At 39.1% G+C, this 21,908-nt stretch overlaps 2 protein-coding genes across 2 annotated transcripts in view; both read right to left on the reverse strand.

Annotated features, from left to right (window-relative positions):
- The window catches only part of cacna1sa (calcium channel, voltage-dependent, L type, alpha 1S subunit, a), a 47,020-nt gene extending 32,036 nt beyond the window's left edge, over positions 1-14,984 (reverse strand). Inside the window, exons 1-5 of the mRNA XM_030051491.1 lie at positions 14,797-14,984; positions 11,662-11,767; positions 2,308-2,447; positions 1,012-1,157; positions 493-645 (exon numbers count right to left, since the gene is read on the reverse strand). Of these exons, the coding sequence (XP_029907351.1) occupies positions 493-645; positions 1,012-1,157; positions 2,308-2,447; positions 11,662-11,767; positions 14,797-14,984 (733 nt within the window). The remainder of the gene's footprint in view (positions 1-492; positions 646-1,011; positions 1,158-2,307; positions 2,448-11,661; positions 11,768-14,796) is intronic.
- A 4,646-nt stretch (positions 14,985-19,630) lies between these two features.
- Positions 19,631-20,260, reverse strand: LOC115359147 (achaete-scute homolog 1-like). The gene has a single exon (XM_030051492.1). It carries the CDS (start codon positions 20,258-20,260, stop codon positions 19,631-19,633), a length of 630 nt encoding a protein of 209 aa, XP_029907352.1.
- Between the last annotated feature and the right edge of the window lie 1,648 nt (positions 20,261-21,908).

Raw genomic sequence — 21,908 nt, forward strand, 5'->3', positions numbered from 1 at the left:
TGGCTCCAGCCCTTGTCCAAAATGCTTGGAGGGTAATATAAGGATCTTAGGCTTCTTTTTGGTTCAGGGCCCTTTGGTAGACACAACAACCAATATGACCCAAAGATAACCAAAGGGTCCTCTATCTGGGCTACTACTAAACCAAGTAACTATGTTAAAACAATCCAGGGGAGGCAGTGTTCCAGATCTCAAAAGATGGGTAAACAGCTTTGATATGCATTTATCCTCAACTACACCCTTGGTTTCAGCTCCAGAAATCTCCCCAATCAAAGTGTTAGTCTGAATCAGGCCTGAAGTTAGTTGGTATTTGCATGGACAAAAACTATTATTTGACTGCTTTGGAAACTTAGGACTGAAACAGGTCAGGACAAAAGGAATTAGATGGTGCCACCTGAAGTTCTGATGCCAAACATTTGTAGACTGGTGATAACTGGTTAAACATACTGTTAGCTTCACATCATAAGTACCACACGACCATGTTTTGCTGCTTACTTGTGCCTGTGTAGTAGCAGGTCTTGTGCATTTTGCACTTGAAGAGCTCCAGACCCATAATGGAGTATATGGTGACCATGAAGAGGACCAGTAGGGTGATGTGGAACAGAGGTAGCATGGACTTCAGGATGGAGTTCATCACCACTTGCAGGCCTGCAGGAGGACAAAATAACTTCTCAGATATAGCTGATTTTAGAACAGTGGTCTTGTATTGGCCATCCAGAGTGTGTATGCAGATTTCAGGGGTCCAGCTCAATAGCAGGAAGCTAACAGTTAGCATTTGGAGCATCCAGCCAGTATCCAGCACTCAGTAACAATGAGAGGAGGATAGCACCACTACTGTCCTACAGCTTGAGGGGGAGTGAAATAATATCACATTTTTCAAAATGGGTGAACTATCCCTGATCAGTGACATGAACAACAGCATCAGCATAATTAAGATTTGCCCTCATGCACAAATGCAACTGAGTGAGAAGTGAAGACCAATGAACACAGCAACATGGCAAACCAGTTTCTTACTGGGGACTCCAGAGACCAGCCTGAGGGGTCGGAGGACTCTGAAGGCTCGGAGGGCTTTCATGTCAAAACCTCCTCCACCTTTTTCTCCCACTGGAGCCTCCACACCACTGATGTGATTGATGGCATCCACAACCACAGTGAACAGCCTGAAGAAACAACACTCCAATGAAGATGTTTTTTTTTCCATTTAGCGTATCATTGAATCACAAACAGTGACCAGCTATTAAATAGCGTAAGTACAAAAGAACTGTTACATGTTTCAATTAGTAACAGTAATTAGTAGGGTTGTCCCGATCCGATCATGTGATCGGAAATCGGGGCCGATCACATGACTGAAGACTCGATCGGGACTCGGACGTTATGTCCCGATCAGGTATCGGATAAATAATATGTATACATATGTATATTTATTGTTATTATTTTTAATCACATTTTCAATATATGGGCTATTAGTGATAAAAAATAAATGAGAATAAAATACCAATGTTTACAGGCCGGGTCTGTCTGTGACAGACACCACTGACCAGCGCATGCGTGGAACACCGCAGCAGTTTGTTTTGAAGCTGAGGTGTGTGATATCAGAGAAACTCTAATACAGTAGACGGGCTCTGGTGATATGCTGCTACTATCACGGACGGAATCGCGGAATTAGCCAAATAAAACGGAAACCGACTCCAAAAGGCAGATAAACTTTCCAGCTACAGCAGCGCACTGACATAGATTGTGAAACAAAGCGAAGAGGTGCCACTCCGCTGTATTTTTCACTGGCTAACAGCAGCACACTGGCTTAGCTTGTCTATTCAGAGAAGAGGTATCACTTTGGCTTATTTTTCGATCTATGTTATCACATGCATACTACTGCTCATTCATTGGTAGCTGAATTGTTAGGTCTGTTTGATAAGCAATTTACATTGTTAAAACAAATAATTTAACATATTGTTACAGCAAAAAGTACTCTGTCAACCCTCAGGTGAAATAATTACTGATACATCCTCCTATCATTTTTGTTCAATCATTAATAGCATATCATTTCCTGGTTTTATAGAAGTATCGGATCGGGACTCGGTATCGGCAGATACTCAAAATCAAATGACTCGGACTCGGACTCGGGGGCAAAAAAACGTGATCGGGACGTCCCTAGTAATTAGTAGATTTATAAAAATAAATTTTAATGCACATCTGTTTTGTTATACTCCTTAAATAAAGTTTGGTGATTACTCGTCTAAAGCTACATAATGAAAATCAACAGATTCTCAACAAAAGCTTTTTCACACACTGTGTAACTTATGAACTTACCCAACAGATACACAAACAAAATCCAATATGTTCCAACAATTTCTTAGATAAGCATCTGCATGGAAGAGAAATCCATATGCCACAATCTTCAGGAAACACTCTATAGAGAAGATGATGAGGAAGATGTACTCCAGACTCTCCTGTAAATGAACAATAATAAAAGTCTTTATTTGAATCTGTTATTCACAAAAGTGTGTTGATAACAGGAATGTGATTGTAAACAGTAATTTGAGCAAAACCATTATTCATGGGCTCTTGGTATTCGTATATACATTTTAATTTCTTGTAAAGTGATGCTAAACCTAGTTTGAGAGGATGAAGGTGGTTATTTTTCAGGTTGTTAGCTGGGGGGAAGTCCACTTCAATGGCAGGAGGCTAACAGTTAGCATTTGGAGCATCCAGCCAGTATCCAGCACTCAGTAACAATGAGAGGAAGAGAGCACCACTACTGTCCTACAGAACAACCAGGGGGAAGTAAAATAATACAATTTTTTTCTACATGGGTGAACTATCCCTTTAATGGTACTGTTTATTTTGATATCAAAATGGTCAGTACTGTCCTTTCTGTTTTCTCTCAAGGTTTGTTTTATATAAGTCACCCATTCTGCTTTTGTTCTTTACAAGTATATAAGTATTTTTTGCTGCATATCACCCCTATCTGCCTCTGCCTATCTATATCTGACACACACACCATTGGAATGTTTTGCCTCCCCACTCTCATTTCAGCAGAGGTATGTAATGAATGGCTTTGGGCAGCTAATATGGCAGCAGTCAGCTCTCATTACACATCACAGTGACAGTACACTTCAGCAGGACAAAACTGATCTGGATCTGATATTTCTCCATTTATTAAAAATGTGACCATAATGAGCGACGGCGTGTACCGCAAAAACGTCCCTCTTTACTCTGTCGACTTATGGATGTTATTTTCAAATCCATGATTTATTTATTTATTTGAAATTTGGACTTGCACTTAAAAAGACAATGAAATGGTTATATAGTGACACAAAACATGGAAATGTTTCTAGCATCTTATTATTTAGTACAAGCATTTAAATGATCTGAAGTAATGTAAACTAATTACAGGCATCAGTCAACAGTGTGTAACTCAAAATTAGACTCCCATTACCTTTTAATATCATCCCACAATATTAACTGAGCTCTATGATACAATGTCATCAAAGGTATTATTCTTTTTAAATGGTCTTTATTTGCTATTCAGTGGTTTGTAATGTACATGCTCTGCAGTATATATGAGCACTGACGCAGACATGCTATACATATGAGATGATAAATAAAGCAAGTACCAAGAAAGTGTGTACACTGATCACTGTCCTAGCATGACAACTTAATGTTAGCCACCACAGCCAAAGAACAGCAGGCTGTGGACAGCTGTCCCACTCCATCACCTGAGCTCAAGGACATCATACTGAGACTGTGTGTGTGTGTGTGTGTGTGTGTGTGTGTGTGTGTGTGTGTGTGTGCATACCTTTTTTCTGACATTTTCATTAATACAGGGTGTCCACAAAGTCTTTTTACAATTTAAAAAATCTATTACAAAAGCAATTGATGAGATATGTTAATCAGATTTGTTCTATGTACTCAGTGGTTATTCTAGTTTTTAATCACTTTGCATTTGTGTATTTCAGGTACCCTGTTGATGAAATAGGTTCTCTTAAACAAACTCCTAAAAAATGGCTACTCCTCAAGAAAAGGCACAATGTGTTTATTGAAACTATGTTAGAGATATGGTGTATGGAACAAAGATACGGTCAATTTAGGTAGTTTTAACATCCAAATTTGCACCCATTTCCATCAGACTAGATTTTCTGCCATTCTGAGTTTTACAGTTTACAGTTTTTTGTTTTTTGTTTTGTTTAGTGTTTTCACTCATCCTCCAAAGAATAATCCAGTTCATGCAAATCTTGTGGTGGAGCATCCTGGATGCTTTCCTATTGAAACAACATTCAGATAATGAATAGGCACAATGGTTTGAATTTCATCAACCAATCAGCTTTTATAGAAACATGGTTCAGCACACATTGAACATAAGTCACTGGTCGTTCATCAAATCAACGTACTGAATAATGTTCGTTCCACCAGAACGTTTTGAGTTGCACCGCTAGGGGCTGCTACCAATGTGAAAAGGATAAATGTGGTAAATGAATGCATGGATTTGTGTGAAATGATAGATAGATAGATAGATAGATAGATAGATAGATAGATAGAATCTGAAATTTAAAAGGTCAAATGCTACCCAAATGCTACCAAAATTTCCTCATCCCTTTAACTTTCTTCCTCAATCCCTCGATCCCCTCCTCCCTTGACCCTTACCTCCATCCCTCCATCCTATTATCCTCCATCCTTCCCGTCGGACCCTCAGTACATCATCTTGGTTCTCCACCATAAAATAAACTATTTCAAATTTGACTCCTATTGTCGTGGTCTTTTGTTAGTGGCGTGAAATTCTTTGAACAGGTAGTCCTAAACATTATTCTTTCATACATGTCACAATTCTTGGATCCCCTTCAACTTGCATGTGGCCTTGCACCTTTTGCTACAGCACCTGGACACCCCTTGAAACTCCACAAGACTACTTTTGATTGATTTCAATTCTGCCATCAGGCAATCAAGAAATTACAGCAGGTTCCATCGTCATATACACTGCCAAAAAAATTACAAGGCAGTTGAACTTTAAAACTGGTGTCTTAAGATCATGAGTAAAACCCACTTAAGAGTAGAATTAGTTTCAACTTACAAACTCAAGTTGAAAATGTTGATACATCTATGAGGATTCCATTTATTCAATGCATTATTCAAGATGTAAAAGTGAAGTAACTGATGATTACTTAATAACTCAGCTTCACTCTCTGATTTAGAAGAAGTAATGCAAGTAATAAATAATGGCTTTGTGACAAAGGAATTGTTCTTCTGAATATTTCTTTAAAAGTTCAACTCATGATAACTCAAATGCTATTTTCATAATCAAGGTATGGCTGTGTAGGACAACATTGCTTTGGCTGTGTTTAACCAGCAGTTTTTCACTTTGAAGCAACACAAACCAAAATACTAAAAAATAAGGTGTATAGCAGATGGAGCTACACCAAAACATTAGACAACAGTCACAGTGCACAAATAATGTAAAAGCACCCTTAAATTTAATAACACAACACAAAGAGCACATGATAAACAATGCACATACAAACTCACAGCCACTCGCCATCCCCCAGCAGGACAACAACCTATCTATCTAGCCAACAGGGTTTTTTCACAGCTTTTATTTTGACAGGAAAGGGCAGGTAAACACAGGTGCTACCATTGTCATCAACTCAGGTTCTGTTCTATGTAGTGCAGCAGCGCCAGGGCCCTGCTGCTGTGTGTGCTGGCTGACTGGAGAGGCTCTGCTACACTGAAATGGTCTTATAGACATATAGCTGATGTCTTTAAGTAGCGACCCCATGTTGTAATTTAAGCATGTGCTTTTTACAGAGGTTACACATGCCAAAATACATCTCGTATTCTACTATTCAGATATAACTTGACATTGAACAAGGACGCTTTGGAATAGAAGTAAGCTAATAGTCTAGGCTGAAAAAGTGAGTGACCATCAGAAGGCAAACTGGGCATGTAGATCTTTAAAATAATCGAATTTTCAGGTAGACTGGTGTAGAAAACTGATCACTGCAGGGAACATCTACATGTCATGCTGCCATCTATGGCGCTGAGTCCTTAACACAGCGTTCTGGGTTTGAATCTGAGCCCAGGCCCTTTGCCCCACGTCATGCCCTCTCTCTCCCCTGCCTTTCCTGTCTCTCTTTTTCTCTATTTCCTGGTGTTATTGCCTATGCCTATCGCCTCTCTTGTGTCCCAGGATCACAACTCACCTGCCTGCCGTTCTGCCTGAAACTTCTACATAATTCAAGCTTCCAAGCCACACCAACAAGCCACACTTCTTCATTCACTCCCTGGACTCCAAGCCCTGCCAGTCAGCCTCCTCCACCTCCCTGCTCTTGTCTGCTGCCTCTACTCTGCACAAACCAACAATAAATTTCATTCATCTTTATGTGCTCTGTGTTGTCTGTCCAACCAGTGTCCGTAACAGTATCAGGTTTAATTTTCAGTTAAACTGAATGGAATTGAATTGAATTGAATTTTTTATTTGTCTTGAACAGTTCAACATATCAGTTGACAATTCTTAAGAGTCAAACGACCAGAATAGAAATTAACTGTACAGTCAACTAATTCATAACACATTCATTTACAAAACACCGTATTATATGTCCAAGAAGGGACAGAAAGAAGCCATGCTTATCTAGTCCTGCCCCTCCTTACTACTTCATTAGATTAAGTTTCAATAATAGCTGATAATTGCAAAACAAATACAAATAGCCTACCAGAGGCAAACCAACTTAATGCCACAAAAAATAAAGTATACTAAGTATATACAATTCTCATTTTTCAAGCTCTCTCTTTTACATGTCCAGGATTGATTGTTTATAGATGCTTTTGAATTTTCTTATGTTATTACTCGTTTTGGTCATTTCGTCCAAGCCATTCCAAAGTAGCGTCCCACAAACAGAGATGCACATGGTTTTTCGAGTTGTTTAAATTCAGTGATCCTCTTAAATTGTAACCCCCATCTCTACCAGAGAACATGTTTAGTAGGTTTTCTGGCATCATCTTGTTAATTACTTTAAACATAATTTGCCCAGTTTTATATTTGACCATATCCATGAATTTCAAAGTGTGAGATTTTAAAAACTGTTTGTATGTTCTTGATAACCAACTTGATGTACTATCCTTATTGCTCATTTCTGCAATGTGCATATCTTTTTTAGGTTGCTTTTGTAAGTATTTCCCCAGATTTCAACACAGTAGGACAGATAAGGTTCAATAAGTGTGCAGCACAAGGCGTGCAGTGCTTTCTGAGTCAAGATGTGTCTTGTTTTACCCAGTATTCCGATGCTTCTTGCTATCTTTGTGCACAAATACTTTATGTGGGGTTTCCAGCATAATTTGTGATCTATTGTAATACCCAAGAACTTGTTCTCATATACCCTTTCTAATTCTACATTATTAATTTCCAAACAAAGTTTTGTGTTGATTTTTCGATTTCCAAATATTATGAACTTTGTTTTGTTCAGATTTAATGATAGTTTATTCTTATCGAACCAACATTTTAATTTATTTAATTCTGTCTTGGCTACATTGAGCAGTTTCTGCAGATCATCCCCAGAGCACAAATTGTGTCGCCAGCAAAGACAACAAATTTCAGCATGTTAGATACTTTACAGATTTCATTTATATACAGAATAAATAATTTGGGCCCCAAAATCAATAGTCAATAAATAAATAAACAGTCAATAAATCGAACAGAGGCATAAATAACTAAACATCGCACAAAAAGTAAGGAAATTTGTGTTTGGTAGATTACCGTATTGATCTGAATATAAGACGATATTTTTTCCATTGAAAATGCCCTGAAAAAACGCCCTCGTCTTATATTGGGGGTCTAAGCAAATACACATGTATTGTAGGGGAGACTGGGGACAGTTGCAACACTTTTTACATTACCCTCAGTTACTCAGAGACTATTTGGACTAGGCACACCAAATTTTTACATATTAAACCTACATCTGTCTGCTATATACCCATACCATTTAAAGATGGCTACATATAACATATCAATCACAATATTTATTTGAATAAAGGAATTCAAACGTTGCAACTGACCCCAAACCTGGGGACAGTTGCAACACGGATCAGGGACGGTTGCAACATATTAAAAAATCATTAAATTTCACCAATTATCTTCTGATTTTTGTCTGAATAAGCAGAGTATACAGTATTAAAGTATTTAATAATAATAAATTTTATTTATTATTAAAGTATTTACTATTTATTTATTTATTATTATTATTATTATTATTATTTATTTATTTATTTGATATGCATCATTATCTTGTTATAATATATTTTTTCTTATAAATTAATCTTACCTCTCTGGGACTCAATCCATAATACAAATCAGCTGCCCTTTGCAAATATTCATTGAGGCTCTTCTCTTGGTCCTCAGAGAATACTTTTCTGCTGGTCCAGTACCCTGCAAGTGGTTTATTTTTTGATGCCGTGCTTGCAAGATTCTTCCTTTTCTTGTGGAACCTGAATAACGTGGTGTGGCATATGTCAAAGGCCTTGGCCACTGCCCTGACTGATTTGCCCTCATCTGTTATTTTATTTGAGGCTTGTTCCAAAGTACTGAGGGGAACCCCTCTGTTAGTGATTCTCTTCCTCACTCTTGGCATACTGAAAACAAACAGAATACAATTTAAATGATTTATTCACTATATGACAAGTTTATATGACTGTTTTCACAGGAAAATTTATTTAGTTTGTCCCATAGCACAGCACATACAACAATATACAACAATAACTAATTGCTCATTTTTGCTCAACAAGTTATTTGGGGAATTATTTTGTTTATCATTAGCATTAGTTTCTCATTATGATTGCCTGTTCTGTTCATCATGAGCAATGAAATATATTAATTGTGCCTATTTTGAGCTAAAAATCTTCAAAAATACTGTTGTGTGGTCTGTTTTGATATTAGCATAGGGACAGTTGCAACTGTTGCAACCGTCCCTGTGGTATCAGTCATGACAAAACACCATGTGCTAACTAGCCACAGTGACATTGACACATGTAAACGGTGTCACTGAATAGTCAACAAAACAGTGATTCAAGCTAGGTAGGTTTGGATTAATTCATACAAAAGACCAGGACAGTATGACAAAAATACAGCTCATGAAAAAATCTACTTTCATACCTCCAAAACAGTTTTGCCTTGATAAAAGCTGGACCAGATGATCAATATGGCCACTCTCTTGTTTGTGGGTAGAGGGTCTAACTGAGCATGTGCAGTGTGAGTGTCATCACTCTAGCATGTTTCTGATTGGAGAAATAAGGCTTGTTGCAACCGTCCCTTGTTGCAACTGTCCCCAGTCTCCCCTACTTGCATATGTTCCGTGCTTGAATACAGCACACTTCCACCGCTCTGGCGCGGTTGGAAGGGGTGTGCTCCAGCACGGTACGGGCGTTCATGCACGAGCACATGCACGGTCACGCACGCAGCGGGCGAACGTGGATACAACGTAAATCATGCAACTTTCCTCCTGCCTCCGCAAAATCGGTTAATGCGCGGCGCGATTACCGGCGAATGGCCGCGTCGCGCAATCAATAATCAAACATGTTGTCTGTGTCGCTGTCCATGGTGCTGCTGCAGCCGCGTATAAACAAAAGTTGATTTATGATGAAAGGTATATATGGCAGTCTGTGTGCGCCGCACACCTGTCAGATCCGGCAGACCTGACCGGGGGTGTGCGGTGCTGACCGAGGCAACGGGCGGCATCAGGTGGGCCGGCCGGTGTGCGCCGCCACCCGCTTGAATGTAGCAGCCAGCTGACATGCTGCTCCGGCTGTCAGTTGGACGCTTTCTAAAGTTACCTCCGAAACTGTCGAGGTAAATAAACATCCCTTAACCCTGGCCCTGAGTGCAATGTGAGACGGTGGCGGTCTCAGACAGAAGAGCTAAAAAATGCCCACAGCCAGAGAAGGGCTTTTCGTGGTCCACAAACTGGTCGATTCAACGAGACTGACAGGAGGGTGTGCGGTTTTGTGAATGAGAAACGTAGTGAAGGACTGCCCGTTACGAGGGCTGTGATGCAGCAGAAAGCACTTGAAGCTGCCACAGAGCTCAACATCCCCTGCACTGAGTTTAAAGCTAGCATGGGCTGGTGTTGCAGAATGCAGTGGCGGATTTAAGAAATTTGGGGCCCAAGGCAAAGGCAGGCATGGGGCCCTCTGAGATGAGAGGACAACACACAAAACAGGGGCCCTGAGACACACATAATACGATAAGCATTCTGCTGGCATTTTAGCAAAAGTATTTTTATCAAAAACATAATTAATGTGCGCAAATAAGTAATAACTGTATTAACCATAAGTGTATGAGGAGTTTTATGGGGCCCTCAGGAACTTGGGGCCCTAGGCAACCGCCTAGTTTTGCCTAATGGTAAGTCCGCTCCTGGCAGAATGTCCATATAAAAAATATTTTTCCAAAAAAGGGTCTTGAAAAAGAGGGGTCGTCTTAAAATCAGGGTCGTCTTTTATTCGGGTCAATACGGTATTTCTTTGCTGTAACAATGCTTCTTGGAAATAAATCTTAGACTGTTGGAAAGCCTGTTTATTTCCCTTTTAAATGGTGCAGCATTTGTAAGGAACATGCATTTGCAGGATGAGCAGCAGAGCTGAGTATGTGGGTTGCGCCCATGAAAAATTTGCCAAATCTTCTCTGCCAATGCCAAACAGCTTATTCTGCGGTTGCTATTGACTCTTGTTTTGAGCTTCTGGTACCCCCAGGTACCAGAAGCTCGAAAGCACCCGTGCGATCAGGCAACTTCAATCTGGTGTTCCGCAAAGCCAAGTTGCGGCATTATTTGGAGTGAGCCCTAGTACCATCTCCAAAGTGAAGGCCAAGTTCCATATAACAGGTGATGTCAGAGACAGGCCATGAAGTGGGCGTCCCAAGAAGACGACACCCCAAGAAGACCATTTCCTCACCCTGTCAGCACTTAGGTACCATAAGCTGTCCTCTACAGATTTGCAGTCAAGGTTTGCAGGACAATATGGCCAAGTGAAAACCTGCACATGCACTCAACTTAATAGCACAATTGTAGCGGTATTTTAGTTCAACCGGTGCTGGCATTCATTCCAATTGCTGTTGTGGGAAAAAAAAATTTGGTGATTGAAAGGGATTTTTTTTTGTATGAATCTCTGCATTGCTTTTTAGAAAAATCCTATTGAATCTGCCTTCAACAAAAGCAAACCTGCTGTGTACCAAAGGCCCTTGCGTATTCCACCCAATTCTGTTTCTATGGTGCAATCCTAATCAGCATGGAAGTAATACTTCCAAATAGCACTATTGGAGGGCCTCAATGTGGTACAAGAGCCACACAAGTCTTTCACTTTCTGTCAAGTCTTTCACTTTCTCCCTTCTATGTAATGGTGATGCTATATTGGTATATAGCAGCTATCCAGGCCAGTGGCCTGTTGCATTACAGTGGAGAAACCTGATCGCTTTGTATGAGCAGCACTAAGGCCATTAGGCTGCATCTCAAAATTTACTCTATGTATATCAGCTATGTATGTCAAAATGTAGACACAGTGAGTATAACAAGTAGAATTTGAACTATGTATGTTATAGCATCATTTTACAAATACAACTATTAATTTACATGCAGACACAAGCATGTTCATACACACACATACATTAACTCAGTCAGCATGCTGACTCACCAGGTTGCTGTTGGTGTTGTTGCTGTCCTCCTCTGGCATGGGCAAGTACACAGCCAGGGCCACACAGTTAGCGAAAATTGCCAATAAGATGATGATTTCAAAAGGTCTGAAAGTGAATTATAGGAAGCATACATGGTATAATACACACAATAGCTATATCAGGGGGATACATGGGGAACATCAACTGTGTTTAAAAAAAAAAAAAAAAAAAAAAAGCTTAACCTTTAACGTCGAGTTTGATCAAAGTCTACAGAGAGAGAGAGAGAGAGAGCCAAAACACAGCTATTAACTGCTGTGAGACAGAGAAAAGAGTGCAGTGGAGTCTTTTGTCCATCGGAGGCAGTGCTGAGCACTTGCTAAACAGAGTAGACTACATGGTCGTCAATGGGGCTAAATGATATAAAATGATCACTAAACTTGATTCTAAATATTGATCAGTAGCTGGACTATTACTGTTGTACACTGTTCAATGTTTAAGACAGAATTATAAGCTGATGTGAAATCCATGGTTGTAAAATCACTTTCACAAGATTTCCACTAGCATCGAAGCAATGTGCTGTTGCCTGATTGCAAAAAAGCTTTTTAAATGGTTCCAAATTTTATTCATCTAAGAAATGTGCATCTTCCTAACCAGCATCTGTTAATTTGCACCAAGGCACATTACCAAAACTGTATTGTCATTTAGAGAGCTGATTATCTAGAAAAGTCCAACTGCAGTGTTCATGTGTTCATGCACTGTTTGTGCATGAACACAATAGTCTCTAAAAGGGATGGTAAACTAATCTGTGCATTTTTCATTAAATTTATTTTTTTTTTTTTTATTGCAGAGTGTAGAAATCATGATAAAACTGTAAGCATCAAAAGTTCTTTCTATGCAGATAGAAGCCTGTTGTCTCATTAGTCAAATGAGCATTTTTACTGGGGAGGGAGGTTAATCCAGTAAGAACTCCATTAGTGTTTGATTGATTCCTCAGCTGCACCCTCTAGCGTGGCACACCCAGGATTATATCAAGAGACATGGAAAGGTGAGACTTAGCAAAGGCTGCAAAGATATTTTCACCACAAGCCAGAGTTGTGACAATAACTTTAGTCCAAGGGAACACCCACCCAGTGCTGGAAAGGAAGTTTGTAGAAAACGCAGCCCCTAAAACTCTCAGATCTTGGTGGATGATGAAGATGGAATTCAGGAATAAAATTAAATAATAAAATTCCCATTTTTAACTGAGTTTACCATCCCTTTAAGAATTGCTATGTGAGGAACATCTATACAAATGAGAAAGACTTTACTTGCCAATAACAGACATTTCTGCAGGGCCCTTATCTGAAACAGGACTACTAAATCTAAGGTCAGAGTAACAGCAGATGTAACTGAATTTCACCCTTTTTATTGTGTTCTGCAAGTATCGTTCTGCAGACTATGTAATGTGTCACATTTGGGGAATCCAGTCGTAACTAATTTATTTACTTGAACTGAGCTTCCACCCCGTGAGACTGCATTCTGCATAACTTATCATGTCTGTTTTTAGATTCTGACGTCGGGAGACAGCTGTCCATCTCCTGGAAATATCATCAGGCTGCCTCAACCAAGTCATATTTTACAGCTTCATGAACATCCATCAGCAGATCCAGAGGATTAGAAGGCATTCGTGTATGAACCAAGGTTATTATAGTAAACTAAAACAAAACTAAAAAAACAAAACTAGGTGTGAAAACACTTTAGTTAACTTAAAATAAAACTCAAAACTAGATTTTAGAAAAAACGAAAACTAGCTGAAACAATATTGTGTACAAAACTAAAATAAAATCACAGCCAGCATGAGTTTGTGTTGGTGCTCATGTGTACTGGGACTGAGACATCATGACTGGGAGTCAACTGCCTTCACAAAGTGTTGACTTTGGACTGGACTACCTATTCTGACAAACACCCCACATATTAGAATAAAACCCCAAACTCAAATTAATACTGACAATAAGAAAAACTCAACTAAAATGAATCTTTTTTTAAACAAGACTTAACTAAAACAAGGACACCCACTCTGGAAACTAAAATTAAAAACAAAACAAAAATAAAAACTAATGAAAAATATAAATCTATAATAACTGTGGTATGAACTTGTTGCAACCAAAGTCATTTTTACTCAGTGTGCCAAAGGCTGTATTAGTTTAACCTATTCAGGTGTTTAAACAGAGTAAATTTTCCTTATTTGCTGTTAATTCTGGAATGCTGTGGACTTTTCATTTGATCTCTCATAAGTCAGTAGACATAATGCTGACTAAAGCACTACGAGCTTATACATTCAACATTAACTAATATAACTAATATATAATGCAACAAGTCTCAGTTTTTCCTCATACTCTTCTAACTCCAAGACAATGGTACGAGTAAGTCACACTTTAAATGTTATTATATCTGTGTAACTGCCACAGGTGAAAGTAACCAATTACATTTACTCATATTACTGTGAACTGAGATTTTTTTTAAGTCAGTACTTAAACTTTCACTTAAGTACATTTTGCTTTGTACTTTGCTACATTTTAAATCCCATTCAATGTAGAACATCAGTTTGTTTTGCTCTATAAATTTACTGAAACTTCGCCATCACACACTGACAAGTTGTGAAGCCTTCGATTGTGATCGTTCTGTCAGGAGACTGAAGAAGAGACAGCTGGCTTTACTTTGTGGGTGGATCTTTACTTTGTAATTCCCAAATTTCCAGTGAGCAGAATCTAGTTTGAACATTACGCTCCTTTAGTATTTCATAGAACATCTAATATCTAGCAAAGTTTAAAAAAGTAACTCAGTAACTTTTACTTTGGGTTCATTTTAAATGAGCAACTTTTTTTAAAAAACTTTTACTTAAGTAGGTTTTTACAGTATTAGTTGTACTGCTAGTTGTACTGCTTAAGTAAAATATCAGCAAAGTAAGGACTTGTACTTGAATAGCAAGTTCTAGCACTCGTTCCACCACTGATACCTCCTTTGCAACATTGTCATTCTGTTATGCCATCTCTACTAACAGTATTTAATGACTTCTGAACCGAAAATATGATCTATGACCCCAGCAACAAAATGTTAATGTGTCTGTTTGATCCAAGCGTCCCTCTGCCCAGTAAACTCTAACCCTTGAAGGATACTTCCACTCCACAATGCTGATGCAGGCCTTGCGGAATGGGTTCTTCAGTGTCAGGAAGAAGAGGGAACGTGCTGGCCGAGGGTTGCCCCCTGTAGCCATTAGCTTCTTCAGCTTCTCCTTCTGCTTCCTCTTCAGAGTTTCCTCATCCATAATGTAGGATGACATTGGAGGATTGTTGCTGTCTGCCATTGTGGCTTGAATGGGAATATTTGGACCAAAGAAATTACTTAGATGATGGCTCAAGCAGAAGTAAATTAGCAATAAATAGTCCAATAAATTTGTTTCTTCAAGGTTGTTTCAAAAGGTGGTAGTCCTGTTCTCTTCAAGCCTGGGCTGGCCGACTCACTGGCCACTGCTCTTAACCTATATTTGTTTCCATCTTGTCTCTCACTCAGTTCGTGTCTTATTGATGGTGTGTCTGTGCTTCCCCTCTTCTCTCCCTCTCTCTCTCTCTCTCTCTCTCCCTCCCTCTCTCTAGTGACAGCTGTCCCCTCCACTTGTATGGTATTAGTTTACTGAACAGCTGTTTGGTCAAGGGAACAAATATAGACAATGAGTGTGGCTCTGATACGGCGGAGCAACAAAAGGGGACATGGGCACAGATATAGTCCTAGGCCAAGGGACTGTTTAGAGGTGAAAGACGTCACATGCTTATGGACAAAATGACAGAAACACTGAACGATAAACGAACAGCAAACTTATCTAATGAGGATAAGGTCACCGCTGCCTTCAAAACTGTCACACTGTATCCTGAACAGTGTGCAGTGGAACTATTTGGAGTTTCTTCAAAAAGGAAAAGCTCCAGTTCTTTGAGGGGTGAGGAAGGTGGAAATCTCTGTCTTGTCAAGGTTCAGCAGTGTGTAGTTCTGGTGGTTGGGGAGGCCACTGAAGCAGTTTGACTTCATCCTGCTGCACAAGGAAGCATCGGTGTGCTTGGGACATTAACATCTATATAGGAACATAATGAAGGAGCAGTTTTTGCACCCCAGGGTGTCCAGGACCCGATGACTGGTCACACAAAGCTTGGCTGTTACACGAGCATGCAGCGTAATCATCTAACTATAGTGGCCTGAGGTACAAGCAGGTTCTGGATGGCTGACCTGACCTGATAAATGCCAGGGCTCTGTTCCCTGAAAGGCTCTTAAACGATCACACCAGTGACTTAGAATATTGGTCCATTTACTACAATTTCCCACATTTTACATTGCAAAAAAACATTTTAGCTCAGATCAGGTACAAATTACACCTTGCACATTGCATTTACCAAGGAAAAAAACCCTTGACAGAGGTTGAAGTACAAAAATAGAAATGTATTTATATCACCATGCTCAGATGAAATGTGAAAGAAAAAAAAAGTGCTCAGTGAGGTTACAATGACAAACATTTTGCTCCCAGGATAATCATCAGTGTCATGTCCAACAACAAAAATGGTGCACCTCTATTTAGAAGAGGAAACAGGACAAAGGCTTACAAACCAAATCCAGATACAGTTAAGTCCATAAGTATTTGGACAGTGACACAATATTTAGAATTTTGCCCCTGTACATCACCACAGCGGATTTGAAATGGAGTAATCAAGACATGACTGAAGTGCAGACTTTCAGCTTTAATTTAAGAGGTTGAACAAAAATCTGGCATTAACCTTTTAGGAATTACAGACAGTTTTATACATTTTCACCCCATTTTCAGAGGCTCAAAAGTAATCGGACAAACTATACATAACACTGGCATGGGCATTTCAACAGATTTCAGTAACTCTTGGGTTGCTTTCACAGTATGTTTTGCTGTCCTGTCAGTTTTGTGGCATTTGGCTGAATCTGAGCAGACAGTATAGCCATATAAGCATCAGAATTCATCCTGCTACTGCCATCAGCAGTCATCAATAAACATCATCAATATATCATCATAACATCATCAATAAACACTAGTGACCCAGTTCTACTGGCAGCCATACATGCCCATGCCATAACACTGCCTCCACCATGCTGGACAGATGATGTGCTCTGCTTTGGGTTCCTTTCATTCTGGTACAAGTTAATCTTCGTTTCATCTGTCCAAAGAACCTTGTTCCAGAATTGGGCAGGCCTTTTTAGATGTTTTTTTTTTTTTTTTTTTTTTTTTTACAAAGTCTAATCTGGCCTTGCTGTTCTTGAGTGACACCTGTGGTTTGCACCTTGCTGTATACCCTCTGTATTTATTTTCTCACAAAAGTCTCTTGACTGTAGATTTGGACAATGATACACCTACCTCCTCCAGAGTGTTTTTGACTTCCTTAGATGTTGTGAATGGGTTTTTCTTCACCAGGGACAGATTCTTCAGTGAGCCACTTTAGATGTCTTCCATGGTCTTCCAGGTCTTTTGGTGTTGCTGATCTTACCAGTATATTACTTCTTTTTCAGGATATACCAAACTACTGATTTGACTACTCCTAAAGTTGTTGTGATCTGTCTCATTGATTTTATTTACTTTTTGAGTCTAATGATGGCCTCCTTCACCTGCATGGACACCTCTATGGATCGCATGTTGAGGGTTCTGATAAACAGCTACCAAATGCAAATGCAAACACCTGAAATGAACTCCAGACCTTTTATTTTCTTCATTTGTCATGGAATAATGAGGGGAAAGGCCACACATGGCCATGAAACTGCTTTTAAGTCAAGTGTCCAATTACTTTTGACTGACAATCTATAAAACTGTCTGTAATTCCTAAAAGGGTAATGCCACATTTTTGTTCAACCCCTTAAATTAAAGTTGAAAGTTTGCACTTCAATTATGTCTTGATTACTCCATTTCCAATCCACTGTGATGGTGTACAAGGGCAAAATTATGCATATTGTGTCACTGTACAAATACTTATGGACCTAACTGTATCTGTATTTGTGTATGGTCATTTGAACAAATCAGTTGTATGAAGGTCTAAATAAATAACACATTGAGTTTAGGACAAAGTTACTGAATATGTCGCCAATCTAATGATTAATCTGTCCAGTATTGATTTTTATTGTAGAACAAAGCATTTAAATATTCTGGTGTGTTGGGGGTGTCGTGGTCTTTGACATGTGCTCACAAATGTTTAACATCTTTGATGTCAGTCACAATGAAATGTGAGATGAATCGCATCACTAAAATTGGTGACTAGTTTGCAGCTTCATTGCTGACAAGCAGAAAACCCCAAAACAAAGAAACACTGTGTTTGTGTAAGTCAAAAAATATTGTGTAAAGCCACCTAACCCTCCTCTGTTAGCCGGCTGTTTGTTTCTGACTGATAGAGCAGGGGGGACTGATGTTGCCGGGAGGATCATAATATGATGATATGCCCTCTGGCGGAGGTTTCCAGCTTGAACCTGTCATTCCAACTGAAATAACAGGTGTGACTACAGCCTAAGCCTGAGACAGAAGATTCAGACAAAATGAATACTGGTGTGTGTGTATTAGTATTGGATCAGGTATATTGCCTGAATTATTGCTGAGACTCACTGGTGATCAAGTGTCTGACATTTGCAGTGATCCTGTTACAGTATTTTAGGAATATTGTAATGTCTCATAGGTTTTATGGGATAGGCTCCAGCTCCTATGACCTTGAACAGCAATACACAGGTAAAGACAATGAAAGAATAAATGAACAAATTATATTTTACCAATCTTTGAACACCAGCATTTTGATAATCAAAACAGTACATTTTTTTTTCTCATTTTTCACCTCAGTTGATACTTTTTTCCCCAAAGATATGAGATGATGTGGACATCCAGCATGAGAAAAATGTGACATCTGCTCTGACAAAATACAATATTTTCTGGTATCATGATGAAATTCTCTGGATATTACTGACGTTATTATCCCTCCTATGGCACATACTTGCACAAAAATACATGTTTGGAGATGCATTCAACTTTTTTTTACACTGAATAATGAATGAACAGGTCTCGTTCTGAAATATATAGCATGAAAATAGTCCAGCAGTAAAAACCAAACAGAAATAGGATTTTAAACACATACATTTTGTTAGAGTTCTGTATATAAGCAAATGTCTTTCTTGCAACTAATAACCTATAGTAATGACACTACCTCAGTACACTGCAAGTAAGCACGTGGATTTGAGATTGAGATTAGATTGTAAATCTAATGAAAATTGTTGGACATATTTTGTTGACTCACAGGTTTCTATTTGAATCATAAACATGCTAACTGAAGTATTATAGGAGAGTAAAACATGTACCTCTTAATCTTAAAAAGGACAGACGTCCACAGACTGACAGCTGCTCTCATGGTATATATACATCTACATTCCAGGTGTATACATCTGACACCTGGACACTGCTCAAGCTTAATGAATATATACTCATTAGGAGCAGTTTTTCAGCATGTGTTTATATGTATGCCATAAAAACCACCCTGCCTATAACTCTTTGAAACTCTGTGTTTTTCAATGTTTTTTCAATATTCAATGTTTGTGAAGAATTTTATGATGATTTTAAAACACATAATTATAATAATTATAAATACAGTTTTCTGGTCTTTACTTTTTCCCTGTTTTTTTTTCTCCCTTTTTCCTGTTTTTTTTTATGATTTCTTGATCATTTCATTGTAATTTTGTACTTTTTTGTTTTATTTTCTTGTCATTCTTCTTTTATGCTAATTGTCTTGTAATTTTTTCTAATTGTGTGTCCTTTTTTATTGCTCATTTTCAGGTCATTTTCTTGCACTTTTTTTTTTTTTTTTTTTTTTTTTACTGGTTTCTTGAATCATCTTTTGGCCACCTGTTCATCAGCTTTTTTGGCATGCTTCTGAAAGAACTCAAGTAAATTTGCTCAGGTTTCAAAGGGATAAATCCCTCCTAACAGCCGAAGCCCACAGACTCTTCGCCACAGTCTGGACCTGGAGAGGAGGAATTGGGTGACTCACCACCACTGTGCCCAACATCTTCCAACCTATGGGTGGTAGCTCTGAGAGTGTGGCTTGCCTGGCTGTTTCCTTCAACCAAATTCTGCAAATATTTAATGTAACGAATGGCAGCTCTTAGTGTTTCCACTTTGCTCAGCCGCTTGTCGCCAGTTCGTCCTGGAAGGTGGTCCCTCAGTTTGGCATAGCCCTGGTTCACACACTTTACTCTCTGACGCTCCCGCTCGTTGCGCTTCTGGATGAATGCTGGCTCAAAGGGACATTCGTAGACACCAAAGTGTCCATGGTGGAAAGGGGTCAGATAGGGAAGGAGGCTGGGGCCGTGGCCCCTGAAGGAGCCTTCATAGGCACTGAGGCTAGCGGGGTCCATGTTGGAAGGGTAGAGGATAAAAGGCATTGTGTTGGTAAAAGAATCCGATCCGAAGTGCTGGCGGTGAGAGTTGGTGTGATTCTCTGTGAGACCACTAGAGGCATTAGAGGATGACAGGCTGTACCTCAGACTGCCAGCATGGCTAAAATAGGTGGAGCACTCTTCTACAATTGAATGGGAAAAAGTTGCACTCATTGTACAGCAAATGGGTTACAGTTTGCTAATTGCTGATGTATTCTTTTTCTTTTACTTGTAGATCCACTTGCCCAGCAACAGTCTTCTAGGACAACAAATGAACAAGGTGAAGTTTCATCATGAAACTTTTTGTCTTCTTGGTGGTCTGTGGAATCATGAGACAGGATAAAAAATTAAGAGCAGTGATAACAAAGTGTGATTAATTTCAGACAAAAGATCTCTGCAGTGTAATGAAAGATCAAATGAGTTTCTGAGGAGAGAGCTACACAAGCCTTTGTCTCTGAGCCAGTCGGTTGTATAAACATGTCACTGTTGAGTTGAATTCAGCAACTGCTAAGAGGGGCCATACCACACAATTAATATTGTTATCCCTTAGATTAGGGGTAGGCAACCATGTGCCATGGAGAGCCAAGAGTCTGCAGGTTTTCATTCCAACCAAAAACTCCACCAGGTAATTTCATTGATTACCTCATCTTTAAGCAGAGAGAAGGAACTAATCAGTGAAATCACCTGGTGGAGGTTTTGGTTGGAATGAAAACCTGCAGACTCTTAGCCCTCTATGGCACATGACTGCCTACCCCGGCCTTAGATGCATAAGTGGTAGGAACCTTCTTTCTTCCATGACTGGTTTAAAATGTCCTGCACTAGATTCAATGTGTTTTTAAGCTGGATATCTTCATCTGTTTTGCTTAACTGTATCACAGACACATATTTGGTTTGGAGACTGATTGATTGATTGATTTATCATATGAATCATATGGGGTCAGATATATTACAGATATAATCAGATGTGAAATCCTGTGTTTAACAGTAAATAGATTTTATACTGAATGAGTAGTTTGCTGACTGTGGTTGTTTTAAGGTCACAAACACCAAGAGCCTAAGGCTCTTGGTGGCCAAAAGCTTAGTAAAGTGAACTTGATACTGACTGAGTGTGCGGATATCCTTATTTTCTGATCCTCCAGCACCTTACACAATTATATGAGCTGTGTGGAGCAGTAGTACTCCATCTTCTGTGAATTGAGGAAATCCTACAACCCCTTGGTCTTATGAAATCCTTTCAAAGCCCATTGGATAACCACAAAGAAATCAATGCTGTCAATCTGAAAAGAAGGCTGTTTTTCTCAGTTCCTGAAAAATGTTTTCAGAGCAATGATATACATAGAGCTAAGAAATGAAGGCTCATTCTTCAGTGCTGAGTGTGAAATGTATCCAACAACTGTGTAGCACTGCTGGGTCTTTTCAGATCACCTCCACTTGTTCTCTCTCTTGTTTGCCTCTTTTATGAAGTATTTAAATCATGCACTGAACCTTGATACCTCAAGTAAATGCTGACAGTTTCACCAGAAGATTTATTATAATAGCCAAATTGAAACATGAAAAATAACTCATGAAATATAGTGAACTGGGAAGCTATAATTTCCCTTAAACATTAAATGGGTTTTGTCTGTCTCTTCTCTTTCAAAGAGATGACACAGCAGCTCCTTCACTCTTGAGGAGGAATTCCCCCTTTAACCTGAGTGTAGAGTTCCAGAAAGTGGGCTAAATGCCAGCCAAAACCACCATGTCTCAAAAAAAAACAACTGAAGCCATGGTTCTGTTTCATAACATGTCTGATACTTGATTAGTAATATTACATTAACCCTTT

This window comes from Myripristis murdjan, chromosome 5 (assembly GCF_902150065.1).
Source record: "Myripristis murdjan chromosome 5, fMyrMur1.1, whole genome shotgun sequence".
Taxonomy (NCBI): domain Eukaryota; kingdom Metazoa; phylum Chordata; class Actinopteri; order Holocentriformes; family Holocentridae; genus Myripristis; species Myripristis murdjan.

What these genes read in the sequence shown, in the direction of transcription:
- LOC115359147 (XM_030051492.1), bottom strand. Translation starts at nt 20,260, where the DNA reads ATGAGTGCAACTTTTTCCCATTCAATTGTAGAAGAGTGCTCCACCTAT.